The following is an 18,482-nucleotide window of genomic DNA, read 5'->3' as shown; positions in this document are numbered from 1 at the left end:
AAAGATGTGAAGCAGATGAACTTAATACTTTTTAAACATTGCAAGTAAGGTTTCAACTGACTGAAATTTTGTATTAGTCAAGCCTTTCAGGTCTACAATAAAAAGTTGTGTCATTTAACACACGAGCAAAAGGAAAATACTAAAAGAAAAAATGTAATAAAGAGAAATTATTCTCTTTTAATCTATTCTGAGGGGGGCGGCTTCTGGATAAAGGAAAATAAGCAGACACAAACTATTCAACTTTTCCAAATGTCCATAACAAAGCCTATTTTCTCAAAGAGCCACTATAGCATTTGCAGGAACTAATGGTAAGGAGCTAGCTTTAAGACCCAAAATAAGGAGGTTAAAAATCCCTTTTCTAGATGCAAAAGTATAAACTGTAGTGACCCAGGAATCTATGCCAGAAATGAACAATTAACAAAAGATGTGCAGGAATGACTATTCTGAAATAAGTACATTTACTGCAGCAGTGATAGATGGAATTGCCAGTACAATTTTTTTAAGTTTACAGAAATGAGCCACCATCAAGACAATGAGGAAAAGAAGCACCTCCCCCATCCCTGCCAGCTGGTTCATCAAAGGCCTTCAGACATTGTATGATGACAGCTGCCCACTGAAGGTGGGGATTATGTGTATATCTTTTAATTTTCTGTTTCTTTTTGCTACCTCCCCAATGCCCACAATGTGGTTAAGGCAAATCTCCCAGGTTAACAAAAACATACAAGTTGGTCATTCAGTTCCAAAACTCAGAAACGGGCATTAGTTCTCAATGAGAATGAGCTTATACTGGGCACCACACCGACTTCAGAACAATGACTGCCATCATTGGCAGTTTCCTCCCTGCTTCCTCCTGAATCCTTCTCTTCCCTTTTCACTGTTTTCATAACCAGTGGCATGAGTTTACCGCCTCCTGTAAAAGGACTATAAAGGGTTCTAATTAGCACCCTAGTCAGTTCCCTAGTTCTTCCATGGGGGACAGCCTGTCTGAGTGTAACTACTCACATCCAGGTTTTTATTACACTACGATGTTAAAAGAGTGAAAAAAGCTATGCATAATTCTCTTAATTAGAAAAATTACAGTGGTTTGCCAACATATATCAATAGGATCATGGTATTGATATATTAATACTATATATACACATGTACCTGTATATATAATAGTATTAATATATATTAGGTTAATATATACATTCTATATTATTCTATGCATTGTTATCTGGCTGTCCATTATAGTTTTTTTTAATGGAATAAAAGAGAAAGGCAGTTTTGCCTGTTTTTGCAGAACATCTCAAATTTAACAGGATTCTTGAAAATTAATACTATTTACATAATTTCAAAGTTTAGTACATAACCATCACGCTAATAATGAGATATGACAAGAAATCAGTAGAAGCTTGAATTAGGTGAGTATTCCCAAGAAGTCTGGTTGCACAGCAAAGACCAGAAAGCTACTTTTTGTTTCCATCTTCAGAATCTTTTTTAAGAATATGTTTCTCCTTTTCCTTGAAATGTCTTTTTTTCCCCTTCCTCACTAGCTGCAGTTGACCAGAATTACTCTTTTTAATACTCTGGATAAACTAGACAAAAATATCAGAGACAGTATCTTCCCCATTACTAAAGATCAATAATTACTATCCTTATAGTCAGAGATGTTAAAAAAAAAAACTGGCAATAAGGGACTTCCCTGGTAGCGCAGTGGTTAAGAATCTGCTTGCCAATGCAGCGGACACGAGTTCAAACCCTGGTCCGGGAAGATCCCACATGCCGCAGAGCAACTAAGCCTGTGTGCCACAACTACTGAGCCTGCACCTTAGAGCTCACGAGCCACAACTACTGAAGCCCGTGGCCTAGCTCTGCAACAAGAGAAGCCACCGCAATGAGAAGCCAGCGCACCACAACAAAAAGTAACACCTGCTTAGGGCAACTAGAGAAAGCCTGTGCGCAGAACAAAGACCCAATGCAGCCAAAAAAAAAAAAAAAAAAACTGTCAATAAGAAATTTATGGGAGGTAGGAAAGTACATGGGTTAAGAGCCTGAGTTTAAAATCCTGGCTCCCCAGCCAGGTAAACTTGGACAAACTTTTTAATCTGTCTGGATTTCTGGTTCCTCTTCTGTATAATGTGGATTACAGATCTTACTAGTGATGATTGAGTTTATGCATGTAAAGCACTTAGGACAATGTCTGACCAAAAAAGTAATTGCTCAATAAATGATAGCTATTATTGTTTTGACCCTTATGATTGTTACTTATAATTAAGAGGCTGAAGAAGTAGTCACAGATATAGAAGATATAATCACACATAGTATGTTTGGGTTTAGAGAAGGGGGGTGGGGATGTTAGTCAATGTTTTCAGTTATATATTCCACAAATTCATAATCTTTGCTACTATTCAGAGGCAGTAAATATTTTACAGTTATGTTTTAAAATCTAGGCCAGTCTACATTTCAATGTCTCACAATTTTTTAACCAGCACCAATTGAAAAAAAGCATCCCAATTTCAGAGATGTTAAAATGTTAAAAAGATTTGATAAAATATTTTAGATTTTATGAAATACATTAAGAGACGGAAAACAATACAGTGATGCTTCAGGTCTCAGATGTTCTACAATCTCATCTTTTTGTATGAGAGCTAGAAATTAAAATCTTGCTTCTGATCATGACTAGTTTCTACTTGTCAGATTACTTTTTAAAGTATGCCCTTTAGAGATGGGCAGAAGAAAGGAGCACTATTAGAAGTTTTGACCTTAAAAGCCAAGTCCTAATAGTGAGAAATAACAGGCAAAGAAAAAAAAAGACTGTTCAAGGAGAGGACACCTGGAATGGTAAGTGATAGATATAAGATAATGAAACTCCTGACAACATGACAAAGCATTCTGAGGCCTTTCAGTGGAGGAGCAACCCAGGGCCTACAAACTCCAGTATACTCTCGAATCAAGACATATCACAGCATCAGAAAGGATGCCAGGAATAATCAGAGCTGTTACACTAAAAGGGATATCTAGTCCACTAAATCTCAAGGAGAACAAAGTATACTATTCCCATGCCTTTCCTCATAATACACCCCTGCACAAAACCAGTACATATTGCTGATAGGAGAACATGAATGGTGCAGACACAGGACAGCTGAGACCACTGACAGAATATTTTAGTGTGCAAGCTGGGATTACTGGTCAGAAAAGGTTACATCTGACATTCTGTCTCCTCTATAGCCACAAAGCCATCTTGCCTCTCCTTGAATATCCTCATTAATAAGGAACTCACAACCACCAAAAGAAACCAATTCCATATTCTTTCAGCGTTGTCAGAAAATTCTTATGTTGAAGCAAGATATGCCAAGCTAGTTTGGGGTTCCTCTGTTGACAATATTTACTGAGCCCTTGAGTGGACTCTGAGGGGCCCTTGAGGAGCAATGGCAATGGATGACTCAAGTTAGGGACTGGTGGGACAGGCACAGGAAAAACAAGGAGAAATTCAGTGAAGAAGTTGAGGTGGCTGGCAAGAGCGAATGCAGGAGGATTTTTTTCCAGGAGAGTAGAAGATAAATATCAGGAAAAGCTAAGAGAGAGCTGACCATAGGTCCTGACCAGCAGCTATGTGGACCATGGAAGATCAACTGCCACTTGAGTCATCAGGGAACCAGCATTAAAGGTGAAAGCCAGGCTTCAGTCAGGAAACAGAGGCAGGGTGTGGTTCTGTGATGCAATTCAGGCTTTATGGAAGTCTGACATAAAAGTGGGGCTCAACACAGCACAGGAGGAAATACTGAGGAGAAAGGCCAGCAGTAAAAGGCAGTTTTGGCAGGAACTAAGGGGAGGAAAGGACTAAGCAGGAAGTGAATAAAAGGGGGTGGGAAAATATGTGCCTAAAAGAGCTTGTACCTTGGGCAGTAACTTGTACTCAGTAGGTACAAGTGTAAACAACCAATCACAATCCAGAGAGACAGCGCTAGATCAGAGATACACATAAGATGCAAAAAGAAGCCCAAACTGTGAGAGTAGTATTTGTGTTAATCCTAACAAAAATACCGGAAAAAGGGCTTCCCTGGTGGTGCAGTGGTTGAGAGTCCACCTGCCGATGCAGGGGACATGGGTTCGTGCCCTGGTCTGGGAAGATCCCACATGCCGCGGAGCGGCTGGGCCCATGAGCCATGGCCGCTGAGCCTGCACGTCCGGAGCCCGTGCTCCGCAACGGGAGAGGCCACAACAGTGAGAGGCCCGCGTACCGCAAAAAAAACAAAACAAAACAAAAAAAGTGCCTTCCTCTGAAATATGATCACTCTGATCACTGTTCTCACACCCAATGTGACCTTATACCCTGGTGTTTATTATACATCATATCCCCCTTCTAGGATGGAAATTTGTCCCATTCATCTTTGGATTCCCAACATCATTTATCAATATCGGTTAATCATCAATATGACATCATTAAGGTAAGGTAGCATGTTTTAGGAAAAGAAATGTTACATGTTAGTCAATTTTCTGCAGAGGAAATAAAGATGACTTTGTTTAAAAGTTGTATTTTTCTACAAGTGGTTTTTAGTAATTAATTTTAACTGAATTTGTCTATAATTTGATAACTTCCCATACATTATACTACATTGCACTTGAAACTATAAGCGTATTCTTCGGCTGGGGTATCTTATAATTTATTTGGCTCTACATACTGACTTTTCACCTCCTAAACATATTCACTAGCATATATTTTAAAAATACAAATAACATATGGTAAAGTCATGGCACTTTTAAAGGCTACTTATTAACATGTGTCCTAACACAAAATTCTGCCAGAGGCCCCAGGGAACAACCCAGCCTTGCAGAGCAGACTAGATACCTGTCTGCAGCAAGGCTTCACTGCACCTCTGTGCAGTCCCCAGAATGGAAGCAGCTCCCTGGTTTCTGCAGATGCAGCAGCTGGTGAAGTTGACAGTTTAATTCCAGTGAGTGGGTATGTGTATGAGAGAGGCACAGCAGTTGGGTTTGTGTTCACTCTATTCCTGCATAAGTGAAGCAATAATACAAAACAGATTATGGGCTCTCAGGGTACTTGCTGGTGCTAATGTCCACCCACTATTAACTGCATTCCAAGGACAGATGACTAATTCTGGACAATGCTCTACAAACAATGCCAAATTTATTCCTGAAAACACACACACATACACAACTCCTAAAGCGTGACTAATGCATGATTATTCTAGGTTTAATATTGAATAGTTCAAATAAGATTAAATGTTTGTATGAATTTTGAAAGGTCCATTTCTATACTGAGGGTTACTGGTAAAGGTTTAACCAAAGTCACTAACGTGGATATAGAGTACTCCATTATAAACATCAATAACAGGCAGTTAGGAGCCATAGAAAGCTTTGACCATGGGAAGGAGATGAACAATACCCAGATTTAAGAAAATTAATTGGGGGAGGGGGGCGATGTACCGTGGATAGCTGGTGGGAGAAGTGCCCTGAAATAAGACAAAGGCCACCATCATGAAATGAAGAAGAATCAATAACAACTGGGTGGCTAACTCGGTAGCAAGTAGATAAGAGGGAAGAGCAGATTTAAAAAAAACTTTGAAGTCTAACAAAAGCAAGGTTAATAATTCCTCCAAGAAAGTCAGGAGGAGGGGCTAGATTGCAGCAGAAAAAGGAGCTGCAATTTGGTACCCTTAGGACATTTACATTTATTCAGCAGTAAAGATTAAGAGAAAGAAGCCCAGAGGGTGGATGACACCACCAAGTAAGAGGTGGCAGGAAATAATGGGAATGCTGGAGGAGAGAAAGGAGAAAAATGACCTAGTCAAAGGAATAAACTTGGAGATCCAGTTGAAGTATGAAAATCAGGACCAAGAAAAGAGCTTTAAAAAGAAGCAAATACCGGGAATTCCCTGGCGGTCCAGTGGTTAGGACTCTGCCCTTTCACTGCCAACATAGCGGGTTCGATCCCTGGTTGGGGAACTAAGATCCCACAAGTCACGTGGCATGGCCAAAAAAAGAAAAAAATAAGGAAATACCACCCAGAAATTAAGAATAAGGACCGCAGAATTCCCTGGCGGTCCAGTGGTTAGGACTTGGCGCTTTCACTGGTCAGGGAAGCCTCGCCGCAGGGCCAAAAACAAAAACAAAAACAAACAATAAGGACTACAAACAGGCTACTGGATGATACGTAGGAATTCACTGCTGACTTAGAACACTGATCAAGTTTAGAACAGAAGCCAGCCTAGAACAAGGAAAGGAAGTAGGGAGAAGGATGGGATGAGGGGATGAAGAAGCAGAGGCAGCAATGGAAGTATATGTAGCAGTTTAAGGAAGAAAGCTCCAGAGAATATCAAAGTTTAAAGTCTAGGAAGACCTCATTTTAGGAGAAGTGGAGGTGTAGGACAAGGAGCCTGTGAAATGAGGAGTGGATTCATCCTCCAGATTAGGAAAGAAAGAGAGGGCAGCAATAAAGGACACTAAGAAACCAAGACTGAATGAAAGGTCACTTGTGTTCACGTCAGATACTCCACTCGGATATAAATTGTCTATCAGCATAAATTAAAGTCTACTTCAACTTAACGGGTTAAGTTGAGAAAAAAGAACAAAGAAAAAAGTATACCAAATGTAAAAAATACAATTAGAAATCAACTGGAAATGGGCAAAAAATTTGCCAAAAATACAGAGGGCCAATATGACATGTTAGTTGAGGGACAATCTATATCATTCTTTGCCTTGCACCTAAAAAATATTGGTTGTCTGGGCTCAGGACCAAAGGTGGGGTTTACCCTAGCTTGGAAATGCATAGTAGTTGATGAAGTTGGTTGCACATCAGAATCACCTGGGGCTCTTGTCAAAAATACAGCTGGGCTTCCCTGGTGGCGCAGTGGTTGAGAGTCCGCCTGCCGCTGCAGGGGACGCAGGTTCATGCCCTGGTCCGGGAAGATCCCACATGCCGCGGAGCGGCTGGGCCCGTGAGCCATGGCCACTGAGCCTGCACGTCCGGAGCCTGTGCTCCGCAAAGGGAGAGGCCGCAACAGTGAGAAGCCCGCGTACCGCAAAAAAATAAAAATAAAAATAAAAATACATCTAACCCTACCCCCTGGAGATTCTGACTCATTCTATCTAAGGTACTCCAAGTAATTTTGATGCAGTTGGTAGGATGGCATTTGGAAACCAAGCTGATTATCAGAATTACCTGATACTGATATACTTTTAAAAAATACAGATTCATGAGCTTGTGTCTAAACCTACTGAATCTCGTACACTATACTCACATCTATAAAATTAAATGCATTATGTTTAAATCCTTTTTCAATCAACTTTCCAGCAAATGCATGTAGAAAAGCATTTTCAGGCAAACCTTGGAGATACTGCGGTTCACTTCCAGGTCACTGCACTAAAGTGAATATTGTAATAAAGCAAGTCACAATTTTTTGGTTTTCCAGTACATATAAAACTATGCCTACAGTACACTATAGTCTATTAACTGTGCACCAGTATTACATTTCCAAACGCTGTACATACCTTACTTTAAAAATACGTTATTGGACTTCCCTGGTGGCACAGTGGTTAAGAATCCGCCTGCCAATGCAGGGGACACGGGTTCGAGCCCTGGTCCCGGAAGATCCCACATGCTGCGGAGCAACTAAGCCCATGTGCCACAACTACTGAGACTGCACTCTAGAGCTCGCGAGCCACAACTGCTGAAGCCCACTTGCCCGAGAGCCCACGTGTCGCAACTACTGAGCCCACACACTGCAACTCCTGAAGTCTGTGTGCTCTAGGGCCCACGTGATGCAACTACTGAGCCCGCGTGCTGCAACTACTGAAGCCCATGCACCTAGAGCCTGTGCTCCACAACAAGAGAAGCCACCACAATGAGAAGCCTGCCCACCGCAGCAAAGAGTAGCCCCTGCTCACTGCAACTAGAGAAAGCCAGCGCGGAGCAACAAAGACCCAACGCAGCCAAAAAATAAATAAAAAATTTAAAAATACTTTATTTCTAAAAAATGCTAACCATCATCTGAGCCTTCAGCAAGTTGTAATCATTTTGCAAGGTTGAGGGTCTTGCCTCGATGCTGATGGCTTCTGACTGATCAGGGTGAGGCTGGAGTGGCTGTGACAATTTCTTAAAGATAAGACAATGAAGTTTGCTGACTTCAATTGACTCTTCCTTTCATAAAAGATTTCTTCGTAGCATGCAATGCTGTTTGATAGCATTTTACCCACAGTCGAAGTTTTTCAAAATTGGAGGCAATCTCAAACCCTACCACTGCTTTATCAACTCAGTCTACGTATTGATCATATTCTAACTCTTTGTTGTCATTTCAACAATCTTCACAGCATCTTCACTGGGACTAGAGTCCATCTCAAGAAACCACTTTCTTTAGTCATCCATAAGAAGCGATTTCTCATCCATTCAAGTTTTACTATGAGACTGCAGCAACTCAGTCACATCTCCAGGCTCAATTTCTATTCTAATGCTCTTGTTATTTCCACTGAAGTCTTGAACCCCTCAAAGTCATCCGTGAGGGCTGGAATCAAGTTCTCCCAAACTCCTGTGAATGTTGGTATTCTGACCTCTTCTCATGAATCACAAATGTTCTTAATGGCATCTAAAATGGTGAATCCTTTCCAGAAGATTTTCAATTGACTTTACCCAGATCCATCGGAGGAATCACTATCTATGATAGCTATAGCCTTATAAAATGCATTTCTTAAATAATAAGACTTGAAAGTTGACATGACTCCTTGGGGAATTCCCTGGTGGTCCAGTGGTTAGGACTCCGCACTTTCACTGCTGAGGGCTCAGGTTCAACCCCTGGTCGGGGAACTAAGATCCCACAAGCCACACTGCACAGCCAATTAATTAAATTAAATGTAATTAATTTAAAAAGAAGAAGAAATGACTCCTTGATCCATGGGCTGCAGAATGGATGTTGTGGCAGCAGGCATGAAAACATTAATATGGTTGTACGTCTCCAACAGAGCTCTTGCATGACCAGGTGCCTTGTCAATGAGCAGTGATATTTTGAAAGGAATTTTTTTTTTTTGGAGCAGTAGGGCTTAAAATATTCAGTAAACCATGTTCTAAACAAACGTACTGTCACCAGGCTCTGTTGTTCCATTTATAGAGCACAGACAGAGTAGATTTAGCATAATTCTAAAGGGCCCTAGGATTTTCAGAATGGTAAATGAGCACTGGCTTCAACTTCAAATCACCAGCTGCATTAATCCCTAACTACACCAAGATTAAATCCACGTGCCCTTTAAGTACAGAGGTAATGGCCTTGGGCCAACCCCTAATTCCTACCCCAATAAGTCCAGGTCCTCTTCTCTGTCACCAGTTAGATCCATGACCCTGAGTTTTTCTCAGTAGAGGAAAGGAATAGGTGATTGTGGATTAAAAGTCTCTCAATGTTCCTAAATTCACAAGTTTACATGGCTATTCATTGAAAGACAACTGACTACTCTTTAAACTGCTCTTGGCCTTCCAAGAAATAAGAAAACTTCCTGGTTCCTGATCCTCTGAAGGACTTTCCTATTTAAAAGTCCATCTTAAGCAGCTTCTAGGAATCATTGATGAAATTAACATCACCATTTTATTATAAATCTTTAGATAAACTGTGTGTTTAGATCACTGTTTCAAATATAATACGCATTCATTAATGTTACAAACAATATTAGCCCTAACATATATGAAACACAGTAACTGTATTGCACTTTGCCTCCAAAGCCCTGGGAAACCTTAAGAACTAGTATTATAAGCATGTGAGTACTGAAGCCAGAGAGACCTGGTTCAAATCCTATCTCGGCTTAGGCTGGTTGTAGAGCACTGCAACTTGGTTTTTCGTTTTCTCTAAAATGATAATACCATCTATCTTGCAGCGTTGTCATAAGAATAAGTAATACACATACAGTCCTGGTTCAGAATCAGCATTCAATAAACAGTAATCACTCTTATCAGTATAACCCAAATCTTCATCCCTCCTCCTCCAACAAAGGTAAAATTAGTCCTCAAAAAGTGCGCAGGATATTGGAGTATGTGTTGAAAATCGAGTATTCTAACCATGGTGAGCATTGGAAAAAGGAATTCTACTTATAGAAAGTCTGCACAAATAGTGTAAAAAGTCCTTCACCACAAAGCATCCAGATGCTGAATAAATTACAACAGATATACTTTTAAATGTACTGCTGAAATCATAAGAAAATACAGGAGATTCCCAAGAACAAGAGAAAAAAAGAAGAAGAACAATAAACCTAAACTCTAGTGGGGGAACCTAGAGCCCAGGAACTGCAGCTCTTGCAGCGGAAGGGGAGACATGGGCCTTGAGCTTGTGAAATGGGAAAGGACTGAACCTGGGACCTATACTGAAGAGGCTACACCTTGGATAAAAGGATGATGTAGGAAAAATCTGCCTTCCATCCAAGCCAACTGATAAGAAAGTCTGCAGACCTACACTAAGCTTAAGTGGAAAAATTAATGACAACAATGCTGATCTCCCCTTAGCAAACCTGAACTAAATTTACACCTTCTTCAAGTCAGAGAAATGCTTGGCTAATCAAAGTGGTCATGGGTTGGAAGTAGAAACAAACATATTTTATAAAGAAAGGCATCTTCAATAAAGATCCTTCAGGATTCCCATAAAACTAAGGAATAACTGAGGAAATAAGCTACCTTCAGTGATATTCAATAGACAAACTCTGCCCCCGGCCAAGGGTTTCAGATATTCAGACTATAGAAAAGAACAAAGGGAAAGGGACAGAAAAAAGCTGGACCAAAAAAACAAAACAAAACAAAAAAAAAACGCACACACAAAGTAAGAAAATTTTCATCCTACTGTGTGTGTATAAAATATCCCTTTAAATGTATGTTCTTACCATAATGGAATTATATGCTTTATGTGATGTGTGGTAAGAGCACTGCCTTTAATGCCAGGCACACTTGAATTTGAATCTAGCTAAACAAGTACCAGTTTACGATTCCAAGCAAGTTAGTAAAACTTTCTGTGCCTCAATTTCTTTAGCTGGAAAATGGGCATAATACTACCTACCTGTTAAAATTGTTGTGAAATAAATTCATACACATACATTCAGGTGTGTATGTATCACAAAGCACAGTTCTTAGATAGAGAAAATGCACTCAATAAACAGTAGCTATTATGAACACCATAGGGGAAGGATTTTCATTCATCCAACAAGTATTTACAGTGTCTCTTATGTGCCAGTCCTAGTGCCAGACATTTTGGGAAACAAATGGATAATGACTCCTTGTTGTGATTCTAACCTGCATACTTGTTTTGGGCCAGCCATCTATCTATATAATCTTACTTTATTCTCCCCACAATCTTATAAAATACTCTCTTGTCCAGATTATCTCCACTGTCCAGATGAAGAAATTGAGAAATTAAGAGACTTGATTCAATTCATAAAACTGGTAGTATAAGGACTTGAACTTGGGCACTATATGACCCCAAAGCCTATGTCTTAATTTAATTACCTCACCTAGATGAGGACATTGCTACTCAGATATATATGGAGGATGTGGTTGGTAGACTTTTTTCTTTGTCTTTCCCTTTCTTTCTTTTTCTTTCTTTTTTTTTTTTTTTGAGAAAAAGCAGAGAACGCTAAAAATAATGGATTTCACAGTCATGGAATATAACACACCACCACTAAACTGAATTCTTAGTTTTTGTTCCCTCTTCAAGAGGGGAAGTAACACTTCAATTATGAGTAACATCCACTATACATGTAATGGGTCTAAATGTTGTAGTTTCCATATATAAATACTTTTCTAGGTACTACAGAGTAAATTGGCACTTCTTGGGAATTTAAACCTGGTTTACTTTTTGATGAGGGGAGGATCCTACTTATATAATGATAAACAGTTGGATGAAACTTAATAGGCATGCAGATTAGATTCAAAGAAGGAAGCAATTTCTAAAATGTTTTTACCTCACCAAATTGAATGGGGTGTGGTCACTCAATAGTGTCAGACTACTTTTCAAAACATTAGGTCACTCTCCAACAGATACTATAGATTACATCATGGTAAAGAGGAACAATCATACCTAGGAAGATCCAGTAATTAATTTTCAAGCCTGAAAATAATGGCAACAAGAACTTTGAGTTCTTTTAAACAATACTGAGACACCCTAACAGATTAGAAAAGTTATTGCTAGGTCCTCCATCTTGTTAAAAAAAAAAAAGAAAGTATTCTGGATTTTCTCTGTAGAAAAAAGAGAATAGAAAAGAAAAAAGGACTCTTCCATAAGCACAGCTGCCTTGTAGAAATGATTTATACTGCTCACTCCTACTTCTAGGAGGCAATTCATCTTTTGCTCACCTACTCAAAGAGTTTGAAACTAAGCACGAGATTTTCAGTAAACTAATGATGTAAAGAAACTGGATCCCTTTACCCTCCAACTGAAAACTGCTGATGATTAAGAAATCGAGTAGGGCTTCCCTGGTGGCGCAGTGGTTGAGAGTCCGCCTGCCGATGCAGGGGACACGAGTTTGTGCCCCGGTCCGGGAAGATCCCACATGCCGCGGAGCGGCTGGGCCCGTGAGCCATGGCCGCTGAGCCTGCGCGTCCGGAGCCTGTGCTCCGCAACGGGAGAGGCCGCAACAGTGAGAGGCCCGCGTACCACAAAAAAAAAAAAAAAAGAAAAGAAATAGACCAGCTCAAACAATTAAAAAATTCATAAATAACTTCAAAACAAAGTAACGAATTTTCACTTAAAAGGAAGAAAACGCCCCTCTACTCATTTTACAGTGAATCTGGAAGAGATTTTATAGGTTATTTCACCAGAGTCTTCATTTCGAAGATGAGGAAATTGAGACCTAAAGCATTGTGATTCGATTACTTGTTTATATATTTTCTCACATCACTATTTCTGCCCTTACCTAATTTGGCTATAAATTTGTAATTCATCACCCACCATGCTTTTCTGTCCTATGAGTAAATACTACAGCTTCAGGGTGGAACAGAGAAAAATTCTAAAGCTCCAAGACTTCACAGTTAAACCATCATAAAAGCTTTGCTTAATAAGAATAAAATGAGTGTAAGTGAATAAAAGCATTTGTACTTCTGCTACTCAAATAAGGTTTCTGCCTCATAACTGGTCTATATACAAGCCATCTCAGCTTATGGCACAATAGGAGCTCAAAAGCCGTGGGTGGGGGTTAAAGAAAAGTTTTGCAATTCAAGAAAAAAAATCCCTAATGTGTTCTACCTAGCTTCAAGCCCGCCTAGGGAGAACAGAATGCATTTAAAGAGCGAAGAAGTTGTGAGCTGCAACAGATCATTTTGAGGATTTCTTCCAAGGCTAAGAGTCGATGGGAATTCAGAATTCCAAATACCGCATTACTGATATCTTAATTTATCAATACAAAACCACAAAAAAAAAACTGAATTTCTTGATAGTAGGAACATGTTTCCTTCTGAGAGACCTGCAGCTTTTCACACTTAAGCGTCTTTTTCCAAAGGGAAAACCGGAGCACTCAGGACTGCTGGTCCGAGGTCACTCAACAGGTAAGCGGCCGGACCAGGACGAACATCAGCCTCCCGCATTTATTGCACTAGTCCTTCACAAGGTCTGCCGAAAGCAACTTAGCGAAAAACCTTAAACTTCAATATCTAGAAAACATGTTATTAATTCCTAATCAAACTTTAAAAAAAAACAGTTATCCCTTACTTCCGGAATTCCCTGGTAAGTGACCTCCAGGACTGATAAGTTCAGCCTCAGGCGCGCTCCCGCCAACGACCTTTGGGGGAAGGGACAAAATAGGTAAAGTGGGTGGGCGGTCCGACGCAGCCCTCTGGGAAGGTTTCCGAACTGGCTCCCACCGCTGCGGTGGACGGGGCGCACCTGCAGGGCGCTCGGCGGTCCATCACCTGCGACAACACCCCCGCCCACCCCTTACCTCCCGAGGCGCTTACCTGGGGCGTCTGCGGGGGCCTGGCCCTTGAACGTGGCCGTCTCGACCCATTCCAGGTGCGACGAGGGCCGACTCCACGGCCGGGGGGTCCCAGGCGGCAGGTAGGAGGGGTTGGACTTACGCCGGATCGCCACCCGTCTGAAGTTGTAGTCGCCCTCGCCGCTCATTTTGCTGCGTTCGCTCGCGGCTCGGCACCCTCGCCCGCCCTCGTCCGGCCGCAAGCGCGCGCTCGGCGGGCTCCTGAGGGGCGACCGGACCCCCGGGGGCGTCGCTTGCATGCCCAGGCTCGGCGCGACTCGACAGAGACAACTTCGGGGCTGCTCGGCGCCGGCGCCCTTCTGCTCCGGCGTCTCCTCTGCAAGTGCTTCCTCGCCCCTTCCTCCCGGGACTCCCAGGGCCGCGCCGTGAGTTTGGCTCCGACTCCCTGTGCGGCAGCCGCCACGCCCGGTCTCTGCGGCTCGCGCTCTCACCTGACGCCGCCACTGCAGCGGCTGACTTGGGCTGCCACCACCCCCTCCTCTGGACCAATCGCCAGCCAGCCCCCGAGAGCGCCGAGAGTTCGGCCTGTGGTCGCCGCTGCCGCTGCCGCTACCGCAACCGCCGCGTCCTGGTCCCGCCGGGGCAGCAGCGCAGCACGCTCGCGCGGTGCCGCCGGGAGCGTGCGCGCGGTGCCGCCGGGAGCGTTCCGGGCAGCTCCTCCCCTCCCCTCCCCCCTCCCCCTCTCCCCTCCCCCTCTCCTCCTTCTCCCCTCCTCTCCTCCTCTCCTCCCCTGCCTCTTCCCTCTCTCCTCCCCCGCCTCTTCCCTCTCTCCTCCCCCATCCCCAGCGAGCCCCGGCTCGCCCTCGGGTCTCGACCGGAACCACGCCTATCTGAGGTGCTCCGAAGGTCAGCCGCGCTCACCTGTGGGCCACGCCCTGGACTCGGGGAGAAAGAAGATCATTACAGCTACTCCGGACTCTGTACAGGGCCTGCCATTCTCGCAGAGCCACACGGCAAGGGTCACACGTATGTCTCAAGCTGCTTCTGAGCCCTTGATAATGATCTTACCAGTGAGGTATTTCAGATAAGGAAACCAAGGTGCGGAACCTACACAGAGTCACACAGTACTGCAGAGCTAGAATGCTTACCCGAGACTCTGCCCCAAAGTCTGTCCTTATCTCACTGAACTAAAAAATCTTGCCAGGAGCTTCGAGCCAGAGAAAGATGAAGAGGTGCGTGGAAGTAAAAGAGAAGGTGGAGCTGACTGTGCACAGGTTTCCTGCAGAGCATCAGCCCCTCCATCACCACTGACACTTTCGGGACTTCATTAGTAATGCACTTTAGAGTCCTTTAATTTGTCAAGTCATTTTTTTTAACTTCAGCTAAATACTAAGTTGAAAAAATTTTAAATTGGTTTGCTTACCTGCATTGTAAAACTCATTACTCTAATAATGAAGAGGCTGTGTTCCAAAACCACAGAGGTAGGAGGGGAAAGAGCAGCGTTCCGAGTATCCCAGCTCAAGCAGAAAGAATTGCCCAGCCATCACTCCCACCTTAGAAGCCACCCCACATTTTTTCAGATGGACTTTCATCCAGGTAACGTCTTCTCCAGCTCCCTGAAGTGTATCCCATAACCCAGTCCTCCTCAAGAAACCTTTCAGAAGGCAGTTCAACTGTCTTAGTCTCCTTGGCTGTTACTCCAATAAATATCCCCCTTAGGAGAAGGAACTACCCCCATAATTTCTAATGCATCTTTTCAAACCTTGTTAAAAGGAGCTTTTGCTCCCTTTGAATTTCTTATCCCTGTATCACTGTATTGTACCTAATTATTGTTTCTCTTTCTCTGTAATTGTGGTGTTATCTACTATGCTATACAGTATCAGAAATAATTTAAACAAGTGGTTTCAATAAATTAATAATGAAAGGGGTTTTACCTCCATATGCATAAGCTAACTATAATTTAAGTGCAGGTTTTTGACATAATTTATTTGGTTCAATAAAAAAGGTGGTGTTGCAATCAAAAACACCATACTAGGGCTTCCCTGGTGGCACAGTGGTTGAGAGTCCGCCTACCGATTCAGGGGACACGGGTTCGTGCCCCGGTCCGGGAGGATCCCACATGCCGCGGAGCGGCTGGGCCCGTGAGCCATGGCCGCTGAGCCTGCGCGTCCAGAGCCTGTGCTCCGCGGCGGGAGAGGCCACAGCAGTGAGAGGCCCGCGTGCCGCAAAAAAAAACAAAAAGCAAACAAACAAAAAAACCCACCATACTAGCAACCTAGCTCAGAGCTATTTATTTTTAAGTAAGAAGATGATGGCAATCTTCTCTTTTAGAGAACTGGTTACTCATGAAACTTAAAGGTACCCCCTACTGCCCCCTCTCCCACTATCTCAGTAGATGCTTACTCTTTCTGTAGAGAACTGCAGTAAACATACCTGTATGGGGCAAAAAGGTATCTTACCCCAAGTATTTGCAGCAGCAGTTTAATGTATTTTGACTTGTTTACATTATATGTATTTCTATTTCTTTCATGGCTCAAGTTGTTCACATTACCTAATATAATGTTAGTTCACATCAGTGGATGTCTGTATTTTCAGACATCATCTGACATTTCCCCTCTCAATGTTATGATGCTTAATATTTTCTGATAGAAACCATTTCTCAGGGACTTTGCATTTGATGACTATGTTTTTGCAACACAATGAATGGATCAACAGAACTTTATTTGATCTCGATTTACCATAGGTTAGAGTAGAACAATTTTTTTGGGTATCATCTTATACATATAGTCCTTATATAATATTTTATTTGCTTATATAGCTAATAGAAAGTTTGGTAGTAATTCACTTAACACATATTGAGTGAGAACTGTGCTGGGTCCTGAAATGCAGAGATGCATGCAATACACAGGTGCTTATACTCCATGTCTCTGTGACTGAAACAATGCTGAATGCTGACTAAATCAGGTATCATTTTCCTTGGGCACACAAGGAGACATTTAAACCTTCCCTTGCAGTTAGGTGAAGCCATGTAACTGGATTCTTCAAAATTTTGTGGGCAGAAATATGTGTCACCTCCAGGCCTGGCTTTTGCACCTTGGCCATAAAACTCTACTCTTCTTCTCCGACTACCAGTTAGAATGCAGAGGAGCCCGTGGAAGGACCTGAGCCCTAGACCATGCGGAGCCACTGTATGGAGAGGAGCTGGCAGTCCAGAATCACCCCTTTCCTATGAATTACCATACAAGATCAGACTAGCAAAATGCATAGGAAGGCTATGAACTAATTCATACTCCTTAAATTTTGTCTTTATATTTTCCAGTGTAGCAAAAATTATAGATATTGATATGTCTTTTTATTCTAATTAAAATGTTTTAAACAAACATGCAATTTAATTTTAACAACAGAACCAGTCTCAGATTGATCTAGTCCCTAATAAATAAGATAAAACCAAAAAAGAATACTCAGGTGAAAAATTATGAATCAATAAACTGCTTCAACTGCTGTCAGAACATCACTTCCAAAACTTAGAGTTTGAGAGAAATCAAGGGGCTTCCCTGGTGGCGCAGTGGTTAAGAATCTGCCTGCCAATGCAGGGGACACGGGTTCACAGGTTCAAACCCTGGTCCGGGAAGATCCCACATGCTGTGGAGCAACTAAGCCCACGTGCCACAACTACTGAGCCTGCGCGCTAGAGCCCGCGAGCCACAACTACTGAGCCCACGTGCCACAACTACTGAAGCCCGAGTGCCTACAGCTCGTCCTCCGCAAGAGAAACCACCACGTTGAGAAGCGCATGCACCGCAATGAAGAGTAGCCCCCACTCACCACAACTAGAGAAAGCCCGCGCGCAACATCGAAGACCCAATGCAGCCAAAAATAAATAAATAAATAATATATATATTTTAAAAAAAGGGAAATCAACACTTTGCAGCAGATTCACTCATTTTAATCTCACTAGAGAAAGAAAAAATTTCTCGTGCTTTAAAATAGTGTTATTTCCTCAGTAAATGAATTATAAATTTATTAAAAATTTATTAATTATGTCACTGGGTAGTAATTTATATATCATTAAAGTAGTAAAGGCCAGTAAAAGGCATGAATTACGCTGATTTTATGCAGTAGTATTAGGGGCTGACAAACTTTTGACTTAAAGAAGAACCCACAACATGAGTGTTAAGGGTTTTAAGTTTTATTCAGGGTCTTGCTGAGGACTATAGCCAGAAGCAACCTCTCAGCAGCGCTGAAGAAACTGCTCTGAAGAGGTAGAGAAGGAGTCAGCCAGAATTTTTTGCCTAGGAAATACGTGTACTCATGCATATACATCCTGGCAAAAGATTACTACTACAGTAGTCACAGTGAACAGATATCTTCTTCTTTTTTTTTAATGTATAGCTGATTCACTCTATTATACAGCAGAAACCAACACAACAATGTAAAGCAATTATACTCCAATAAAGATGTTTAAAAAAAAGAAAGAAAGAAACTCCCTGAGATTGGGAACCAGCAAACAGCAGACACAATTTTAGGAGAAGCACTTTTGTCACAAGATGACTTTTCCCCGTGAGCCTTTTATTCCCTCTGAAATCGTCTGG

General features: G+C 42.1%; 1 protein-coding gene across 2 annotated transcripts in view; it reads right to left on the bottom strand.

The window, feature by feature from the left end:
* FGD4 (FYVE, RhoGEF and PH domain containing 4) overlaps window positions 1-14,294 on the bottom strand; it is a 208,799-nt gene extending 194,505 nt beyond the window's left edge. For both annotated transcript variants that reach the window (XM_081248999.1, XM_081248998.1), the window contains exon 1: window positions 13,913-14,294. In XM_081248999.1, the coding sequence (XP_081105125.1) occupies window positions 13,913-14,189 (277 nt within the window). In that variant the 5' untranslated portion in view covers window positions 14,190-14,294. The remainder of the gene's footprint in view (window positions 1-13,912) is intronic.
* Window positions 14,295-18,482: the final 4,188 nt, after the last annotated feature.

The sequence above is a fragment of the Mesoplodon bidens genome, assembly GCF_964165515.1.
Source record: "Mesoplodon bidens genome assembly, chromosome: 11".
NCBI classification, from domain to species: domain Eukaryota; kingdom Metazoa; phylum Chordata; class Mammalia; order Artiodactyla; family Ziphiidae; genus Mesoplodon; species Mesoplodon bidens.
The sequence above is the reverse complement of the archived record's forward strand: the minus strand, read 5'-3'. Positions and strand labels throughout refer to the sequence as shown.